The sequence below is a fragment of the Sinocyclocheilus anshuiensis genome, unplaced genomic scaffold (genome assembly GCF_001515605.1).
Source record: "Sinocyclocheilus anshuiensis isolate Anshui unplaced genomic scaffold, SAMN03320099.WGS_v1.1 scaffold2170, whole genome shotgun sequence".
In the NCBI taxonomy this organism is placed as follows: domain Eukaryota; kingdom Metazoa; phylum Chordata; class Actinopteri; order Cypriniformes; family Cyprinidae; genus Sinocyclocheilus; species Sinocyclocheilus anshuiensis.
This window is the reverse complement of record NW_015558572.1, coordinates 297900-308257: the sequence shown is the minus strand read 5'-3', so window position 1 is coordinate 308257 and position 10358 is coordinate 297900. Positions and strand designations below refer to the sequence as shown.

Here is a 10358-nt window from a genome sequence, read left to right as displayed (position 1 = left end):
AGACAGAGAGAGAGAGAGAGAGAGAGAGAGAGAGAGAGAATAGACACAGCATATAAAACCACAACACCCTTTAGAAATGCTACAAAGACTTTCTATGGTAATAAAACAGACTAAACCTTATGAATTCGGTATACTTGACTCCAAAGATAAAGCCTATCTTTTATAAATCCACATTATTTAGTTGATAAAACTGAGAAAATAAGAGAAAAATACATTATAAAATTTGTATAATTATTTATTTATAATTCTTATTTAACTTTATATAATTAAATACTTTTAAATTATTTTATTGCCACTGATCTTTGACTTACATCAGTGATTCCCCCATTATTTGGAGTTTTATGTATTGACATCAGTGATTCCCCCGTTTTAATAAAACTCCAAATAATGGGGGAATCACTGATGTAAGTCAAAGATCAATATATACTATATATTGATGTTGAAGCGGTACATCGTCTTAAAACGTTTGAAAACTCTTGAGCTACATGTCTAATAAATAACTTTGTGATTTTTAGCAAAATATTATATACCTAAATTCAGATTTTTAAAAATAAAATCTCCCTTTTTTTGTTATTGTTTGAATTCAACAACAAATATTGCTTGGATTTTGCCTTTGCCCTTCACTAACCCTTCTCATAGCGTTAACTGAGACGTCACTGTCATCCACCAATCAGCACACAAGGGGCGGGACTAGGAAAACATGTCGTCTATATCGGAGCTCTACGATGTCACTTGGGAAGGTAAATGACATTTTTTTTTGTTAACAGCGGTTATTAAGATATTCAGGATCTATCTATAGTAATCCTATCGTTACTAGAGTTATTCATTTTGTACAGGTTTACAAACTAAGTGCCTTATTTTTTGTGCATTTCATTAAAGACAACATGCTATATAAGGTAGCCAGTTAGCTTATGAAGGCACAGCTTAGTAGCAGAACTTGTATTCTAGAAGAAAATATCATTTTATGTTCATATAAGATGTTGCGCTGAAAAGGTTTAGTGTGTATTTAGCTATTATGTTGTGCGGATTATTAATGTAAATCGTGTTATGTCTGCCTGGTCTGTTTATGATGAATCCCTTGTGGATTTGGGGATTTGCAAAGATCAGATGTGATATTGATGCACTTGAATATCATGTTGTTCACCTACAATCAGACGATAAAGAATGATTCAGTTCACTTGAGATGATCATTATTTCCCTTTGTTTTTTTTTTGATGACACTCTTTTGTTGCCATAAAGCTGATATCTTAATTCAGTGCAATGATCTACAGGTTTGGATTAAACGACACTGAATAACGTTAATTCAGATTCACTGATTAATTTAGATGAATTCATCACTGATATGTTACATGATGTATGACTTACTCTTTAGTCACAACTTAATTTCTCAAATCATCTTGGAGTGCTATCATTAAAGCAAGACAAGGATTTCAAATACTAAAACTTTATGAGATTACTTTTTACTTAATTTAATTTGTAATAAGGGAAAAATTAATAACTATGCATAAAAGCTTGATTTGTGGTCTCCGATTTTTGTACCGCTCTGTATGTGCTTGTATTTAAAATATTTAAAAAATATTTGATATTTTTGGTCTTTTATCTGTTTTACAGAATTTTTAGAAAATACTGTCATTACCAGGGTGTTGTATTTTTCTTATATAAACTGTAGTTTTGTTTTGATTAATTTAAGCAAAGTATATAGTCAGGAAGCATGTCCGTCTAATGGAGAACTAAAGATATTGAAAACCAAGTAGGAATATGAATATAGAAAGTATGTTATATTCACAAGAAATAATTGATGAAATTAAATTGGTTATAAAGTTTCAGCCAAGGACTAATGTGTCTCTTTATTGCATTTCAGAGATGCGTGACAAACTCCGTAAGTGGAGAGAAGAGAATTACAGGAACAGTGAGCAGATTGTGGATGTCGGTGAAGAGCTGATTGAGCATGCATCTAAACTGGGAGATGACAGTAAGTACATTTACAGTAAACAAAAGCAAAGTTATAAGAAGTTATAAAACACAAATAACCTTTAGCCTCTATAACATTATACACTGTAAAAAAAAATCTGTGACATTTACGTGTCAGTCTTATGCACACCCCTTCAAGTAAAGTGTAACCGAAAAAACTAAGAAGAAACAGTTATTTCAACAAAAAAAACCCCATCAAATATGAAGTGTCATGCAGGGAATTATGAGAGTGTCAATTTACGGTTTTTCACTGTAAATTATACAATGACCTTTTATTTTTCACTTCCAAAAACCGTATTTCTACCAGTATTTTACTGTAAAATTACATCAAATGTAATTACATTTATTCACCGTATATAGTATGGAAACTTACTGTTAACCAATTAGCAGGTTTTTACTGTAGTATTATTACAGTCTTTTACTGTTAAAATCACAATCATTTTTTGCAGTGTAGAGTTAGTTATAAACTTAATGAGTTTTATAATTAGATCCGGTTTAGGGTGATGTCTACCTGACAACAATCTTTTATGCACACTAAGCTCATCTCTTCAATAGTAGAACTGACAGATATTTAACAAATAAATAGGTTGAATAACTATAACATTTTATTGCATGGAACCATCATAGTCCTCACAAAACATTGAGGTTATATTCCCATTAGACGAATAATAAGAACATTTCCCACAGCAGGCGATCTGAAGTTTGACAGTAATTGTCTTGAAATTTATGAAGGTGGCGAGTTTGTTACAAAAGCACTGCATTGATGGCTGCAGCGGCAGTGATTAAAGAGGAATGAATTTAAAGTGCAACTTCTCTGAAAGGCTTTACTATTAAAATGTGAGATAAAACACTCTCTGAGAAGTTGCCTTTAAATTCACTTTTTAAACCACTGCCACTAAAAACTTACATTTTTATAAAAATATAAATAAACCTCACTAAGTGACTAGTTAAGGTTTTGCGGTCTGTAGAACAGTCTGGGCAATAAAAGTTCAGTGGTGAAAGCCATTAACCTTTATTTTCCTTTAGGCAATACATTTCAAAATAAGAAGTTTATGGCAAATTTCAGCATTAAATGTCATTAATTTTATTTATTTTTTTGGCTGAAGTGTTTGGATCCACTAATGTTCCACTAATTTGTTTCAAAAGCAAATATTTTTTTTTTAGATTTGGATCCCAAAACCAGAAAAAAACAAAACACACATTTATATGCATGTATGCTGAACACTGCAACTTCTCTGAAAGGCTTTACTATTAAAATGTGAGATAAAACACTCTCTGAGAAGTTGCCTTTAAATTCACTTTTTAAACCACTGCCACTAAAAACTTACATTTTTATAAAAATATAAATAAACCTCACTAAGTGACTAGTTAAGGTTTTGCGGTCTGTAGAACAGTCTGGGCAATAAAAGTTCAGTGGTGAAAGCCATTAACCTTTATTTTCCTTTAGGCAATACATTTCAAAATAAGCAGTTTATGGCAAATTTCAGCATTAAATGTCATTAATTTTATTTATTTTTTTGGCTGAAGTGTTTGGATCCACTAATGTTCCACTAATTTGTTTCAAAAGCAAATATTTTTTTTTTTAGATTTGGATCCCAAAACCAGAAAAAAACAAAACACATTTATAAATGCATGTATGCTGAACACTCTTATTTTTCTCTAACAAAAGTATTGTCTGTTGAGTGTCTGACCGCTTGAATATGACTATTGCAGAAGGCCAATTCTTTTTTCTTTCCTTAGTGATTTTCTTGATTTGTCCTTAAATATTTGATAGCAAAAAGACTTTTCAGCTTTTCTCTTGACATTGAAATGAGGTTATAGTGGAAACAGCAGAAACATTTCAGATGGCTTAATATTTATTTGCTTTGGTCAGACAAGCAGATGAAGTCCTGCAATCGTGTTGTCAAACATGGCTACTAAAGCCAGAACTCCCTTCAGCTAAAATCATTATCTCAGAGGTGATCCAATCCTTCATACTGGCTCTAAAACTTACTCCTACAGTTGACAATTTTGGTTTACCAATTGGAGAAATTGGGCTCTTTTGCTACACAAATCGAATTTAGGCCTTTTTTCGTCATTCATATTGTTATTTTAAAACCACATGTAATCTCAAATAACTATTATTAAATGTCTTTTGGCTGTTTCGTCAAAGAATAACACCACTTTTTGAGGAATCTTAGCAAACAGCAATGAAAGAGCCAAGCTGTAAGTTGCCAAACAGCCCTCAATAAGGCATTTATTGCAATACATGTGCTCATACAAGCAAACATAAAAAATTACGATGATTTTCGTGGCTATAGGAAGCTTTTCAAATTTCTACATAGGCCTGTTATCTAATTAAGGAAAGAACGAAGCAAAGATCAGTGAAAGTCTTAGTTCTTCTACTTCTCACACAAAGTGCACCTTGAAAGAGATGAAGAGTACTTGTGATGAGTTGTATTTTATTGATGCATGATATAGTCTTTTTACAGAAACTTTTGTTTTTGTTGTGATTATGATTCATACGGTCCTTAAAGAGTGGGGTAAATACTTTACACAGCTTGTTTTTATTGAAACCAGCTCTTAAATTGGCTGTGAAACAAGATGGTAATTATCAAAGCAAGACTTGGAATCATAAAAACAGCTCAAAAAACTCCAGGCGTTTGTTTGTTTTGGCGTATCAGTTTTTTTTTTTTTCTTGTTCAGTGGGATTTTATTGTTCTTTCTCAATTAGCACGTTTGAAATCATTCAGCCGATAGACTCGGGCATGCTTGTCAAAACACACTTGTCTGTCTGTCATGGAGCATTAATTTCATTAATTGGATCCATTAGCCAAGCCCCCTAATCAGTTTTCTTTATTGTAAATAGAGCAGCTAAAGCCACTAGCTTTGTTACGGTTGCCAGTTGAACATTAAATGTTGCCATCTTGGAAATTACTTAAGCATTTAATTGTAGGAATTGTAAATTCCTGTAATCTGTCAAAGTAACGACGCACTTCTTGGGCCGAGACGACGATAGCTGCGCAATTTCAGCACATAACGCATGTCATGACGAATAGAGGGTGAAATTCGCTCACCCTTTGCGGTGTTTGACTGAACTGATACATAAAACTGATGAATACGCTAAGGTTTTCTTGTCAAAATTCAGCGTCTTAGTTTTGTTTGGCGACGTGGCGTGAATTTCCTGACCGCTTCCATGAAACCTGCCAGCTCGCCCACACCCGGAGATTACGAAGACAAAGTATGTCGCTGATGGATGCTAAAGATTGTCTTTTCTAATGATACAGAGAAGAAACGTCAAAGTTTGCTCGAAAGGAGTTCACATGGGCTCGATGTTCATTTGTCATCTTTGCTACCAATGGCCTTCCTAATATGGTGTCACGTTCTGTTTGTCTCCTGTGCTCAGTTTGGATAATTTACGAGCAGGTGATGATTGCAGCGCTGGACTGCAGTCGTGACGATCTGGCTTGGGTGAGTTTTCTTTGAGTAACTTTTGCACTCTCTCATCTATAGACCTTCAGGTTTGACGCCATATTGAACGTGGATGAAAACAAGGCTGTGAGGGAGAGATTTACAGACTTTACAATGGCACGCACTGTATAAAAGTCCTAGATCATGTAATTTTCAAGACTGTTTTCATCAAACTTTATTAAGGACACACTCGGTCCAACCAAAGACACAGAGACATTCACAACTTCATCATTATCAATGTTGCCCACTACAAAAGAGTTACTCTTAACACAGTTAAACAGCTCATAATAATGCTTTTGCCACATTTGAGTAATCTCCTCTGACCCGCTTACCCCACTTATATTTGTTGGTAAAGATGTTTTACAATTGTTCATTCGTTTTATTTCTTTCCAAAAATCATTTAGATTATTATTTTGCAGTTTCTTCGCAAGAGAGTCAGATCTCATTTTATTTTCATTCCTCTTGATGAAACGTAATGCATACTTAAATGCATACTTTTTATGGAGTTTTTGTCTACTGAAAGTTTTTTTTTTTTTTTAAATGCTTCGTCAGCTGAACAATCGGTTTGTTGTTAAACATCAGTACAATCTATTGAACGCACTGTAATGTAATGTTTTCATTCCTAAAATGTAAATAAATCAAAAATAAATATGGCGTTACCCTGACTAAGGTCTCTTCAGCTTGTCACTCTACTCGCTAAGCTTTAAATGATTTTTGCCCATTGAAAATGCAACGTTTCACGTGTTTCTTTTGAAAAAGCAAATGGTTTGAGATTCAAATCAGGGATGTTCCGGATCCTCCTTGTTGACTTGAAACACTTACAGTAGTCAGTTTCTGAGGTTCTTACCAGTGGCTAGGAAAACAGCGGGGAAAAACCGTCTGTGAGCATGATGGGTCAGCAGGGATAAGCCACAGAGCAAACTTTCCATCCTAACCAAGAAAACATTGGATTTGACAGTAACCATTCCTCACCAAGTCATGAGTGTGTGTGAAAAAAAAAAAAAAAAACGGGGGCCTGTTCATCTCAGTGGGAAAGAACTGGTAAAAGTTGCATCCTGCTTCTGCTTTTTATAGTAGCCAGTGTGGAATTGTGGGATCCCGCTGTGCAGTGCTCTGAATTCTCACCCACGTAACTTGCAATTTTTCACATCTTCCCTCACTGCTGTATGGCCGACCTGTTTATCATGGGACCCACGGACAGGAAAGTTACTGTTTCATTTTATGGTCAGCAGAAACCTTCGTTGTAATTTTGTCTTGTCAAACTAGTCACATCACACTTTTTTAGAGTAGATCTATAAAGTTTTAAATGCTGTGGGTGAAACAAAATGTACGAAGCCCACATTTCATCACCCCTGAGAGTTGTAGTATAATTTTCAAGTGCTCTATAATTCAGCAAGCTTTGCATAATCACTCAAACTGTGGTGCAAAAAATATATGAATTCTTTATTTGCGAATAATCATAATAATCATGACTGATGTTTAATTTGTCAGCATTTTTTGATGTTAACACTGTAACGCCTGACATATGAAATGTCAAAAAAGAATTTGAATTATCTATTGACCCTTTAAACAAAATATTAAATTGTGTTTTTTTTTTATGTATCATGTTTGATATATCATGTGTATATCATCGTGTAATGAATTGTTCACAACACCTGAAACATGAATCTTTGAAGTATTTCTATTGATTTTTTTGTTTATAAAAGAACCATTTAATTTCTCTCTCTTCTAGTCAAAAAACAAAGAATGAAACCAGGTTCAATATAAATAATAAACACTACCATTAAAAAAAAAAAAGTTCAGGTTCTTTTGAACTTTCTGTTTATCAAATAATTCTGAAAAAAAAAAGTTTTCTTTTCAACATTGATATAAGAAATATTTCTTTAGCATCAAATCAGCATATGAAAATTATTTCAAAAGGATCATCCGAATCAGCTAGATTAATGGCTGTTGAAAATTCAACTTTGCCATCACAGGAATTAATTACTTTTTTAAAATACATTAAAACAGAAAACAGTTATTTGTAATTGTAATACTATTTCACAATATTACTGTTTACTGTATTTTTGATCAAATAAATTCTGCCTTGAGCATACAGTGGGTACGGAAAGTATTCAGACCCCCTTAAATTTTTCACTCTTTGTTATATTGCAGCCATTTGCTAAAATCATTTAAGTTTATTTTTTTTCCTCATTAATGTACACACAGCACCCCATATTGACAGAAAAACACAGAATTGTTGACATTTTTGCAGATTTATTAAAAAAGAAAAACTGAAATATCACATGGTCCTAAGTATTCAGACCCTTTGCTGTGACACTCATATATTTAACTCAGGTGCTGTCCATTTCTTCTGATCATCCTTGAGATGGTTCTACGAAAAAAAATTAACTTAAATGATTTTAGCAAATGGCTGCAATATAACAAAGAGTGAAAAATTTAAGGGGGTCTGAATACTTTCCGTACCCACTGTAAGTGACTTATTTCAAAAACATTTTAAAAATCTTACAGACCCCAAGCTTTGAACAGTGGTGTAAACTTATAAGTATATTAGAAATAAAATATTTAAGAATTTAGTTTTAATATTTAAAAAGGGCCATTTTTTTGGTAGATTCTCACATTGGCTTAACCAGCAGTGAAAATTTACAACAGGATCTTGACAGACCAATGGCAGACAGAGAATGTTTGGAAAACCTGTTTACGGAGACTATTTGGAAAAGTTGCATGTTTGCATGATCAACCCCAACATTGTTGTTGTTGTGTTTTGTGTAGAGTTGCCTACAGGAGCTGAAGAGGCAGTTTCCAGACAGTCACAGAGTGAAGCGATTAGCAGGGATGCGGCTGGAGGCTCTGGAGAGGTAAGACACACCGCAGCACCGTCTTAACACCACGGCCTTGGATTAGCTACAAGGGAGGGTGAGGGGAGGTTCTGGGACATAAGTGGCAGGATGCATGGGAAGGGAGGCTGTTTATTTTGCAAGCCACCGTTCCTTCTGCTAAGTGGAAAAGCGAGAGAGAACGGTTTAGCCTTTGGTAATCCTGTGGCTCTTTTGCCTGAGCGAGGAATTCAGAAGATGGAAGTGGTCTTTCCCGCTATTATTCTGGGGTCCCTCTGTGCCCCCCCCACCCCTTTCTGTTTTTGCCTCCCTGGTAGGGAAAACAAGGCCGGCCTATAAACATAGTACCTATATTCTGCGTTTCCTCTCTGAGAAAAATTCCCCTTGTCTCTATGCTTGAGCAAATAATTAAAGGTATAGTTCACCCAAAAATGAAAATTTGATGTTTATCTGCTTGTGTATGTTTTTTTTACTCTCAAAGCCGTGATTCCCATTCACTTCCATTATATGACTGACAGACTGCAACGGTTTGAGTTAAAAATCTTCGTTTGTGTTCTATTGAAGAAACAAAGTCACCTACATCTTGGATGCCCTGTAGGTAAGCAGATAAACATCAAATTTAAATTTTTGGGTGAACTATCCCTTTAAGAAGGCCATAAATTGATGTTAATGTATAGGATTTCAGATCTGTTTCAGTCTGCTCACCATATCTTCAACATGTTTATCAGTTATGCCAGAGGTTGTTCCGTAATTGTGAATGATTATGCCTGCACAGTCAGATTAAATAAACTGCAAATTTGGATCTAATTGCCATCAGACGCTCGGCTTAAATGAAGCTCTCCCCTCCGCTCCCACATGGTTGAATCCTACATAAATAGAGTAAGTCAAAGCGGCTGGTGCCATGTGAGATGTGCCAGAGAGTGATTGAGCTCTAATGTGGATGTGAGAAGAGGAGTGGCGTTGGAGCTCAATTATAATAAGAACCAGAGCTGCTTCTGTTGTTGGTTGCGGGCTGAAACAGGTTTTGATCATAAGACCGGCTGCTTTGGCTGCACCAGCGTTAGCGTTGCAGGTTGTCCCTCGTAAAAAAACAAACAAACTCGATCTCATCTTTCATTCGACATGACAAGTGAAGTGCTTATGGCATTGTCCTCCTATTCTTCAGAAAACACTGTATGAGATCAGCATCGTAATTCATAATGCCTTTTCAAACACTCTGTGCTCTCCAACCCTCAGTTCAGGTTGAAAGGCCCGTTGAGTGTATTTATTTATTTTTTTGCATCTGTAACTCATATACGTCTCATCTCGGAATGCTTTTTAAGCAAAATGCGCTTCGAAACGATGCCTGATTTGCGGTGGAAGTGCAGGCTGATTTGTTTAGAGGTAAATCAAAGTGCAGGCAATCACGTTTGTGGATTACGCTCTTTGTGGAGCTAGTAAACCTCACACAACACTGGCTATTTGAGGAGGTACAATAATGACTGTTTATTTCTGCCGCTTGGATACGTAGTCTTAGTCACTATAGAAACAAGCCGCTGTGTATATAAAAAGTTGGTTACTGTGAACTTTATTTGATAGCCCTACTACTTAATTTCACATGACCGGTGTTCCTGTTGATTATCCTTAAACATGATCTCTCTGTTGAAGGTATGAGGATGCCAATAAGCTGTATGATTCAATACTACAAGATGACCCGACTAATACGGTAAGCAAAAAAAAAGTGTGTTTGAAAGTTGTTTTGGTGTCTAAAAAGTTATTTTTTGTAAGATGTCAGCCGTATAAGTTAAACGCTTTCTCCCTGCAGTGACCTCGGCTGCTAAAATCACACACGCAAACGCAGTACTACAAGTGTGTGAGGGTAACAAAGACCATTGATTTATGGACTTCAGTTGCATTAAACACAGCCGTGGCAAACTCAGCAAAAATAAATGCCTTGTCTTTTGAAGATGGGGATTTATCGCTTTTCCTGAGACTCCATAGAGAGGTCCCAGAGGTGCTGATTTTTTCCCTTCGGTTGTTTTTACCTTTAACCTTTAGATAACCTAAAGGAATAGTTCATCCAGAAATGAAAATTCGGTCTTCATTTAATCACCTGTATGT

The 10358-nt window shown here is 35.2% G+C and overlaps 1 protein-coding gene across 1 annotated transcript in view; it reads left to right on the top strand.

The window, feature by feature from the left end:
• Positions 1 to 642: 642 nt before the first annotated feature.
• LOC107679651 (ER membrane protein complex subunit 2-like) overlaps positions 643 to 10358 on the top strand; it is a 37025-nt gene continuing 27309 nt past the window's right edge. The window contains exons 1-5 of the mRNA XM_016475268.1: positions 643 to 740; positions 1862 to 1972; positions 5357 to 5421; positions 8194 to 8279; positions 9906 to 9963. Coding sequence (XP_016330754.1) covers positions 701 to 740; positions 1862 to 1972; positions 5357 to 5421; positions 8194 to 8279; positions 9906 to 9963 — 360 coding nt within the window. The 5' untranslated portion in view covers positions 643 to 700. The remainder of the gene's footprint in view (positions 741 to 1861; positions 1973 to 5356; positions 5422 to 8193; positions 8280 to 9905; positions 9964 to 10358) is intronic.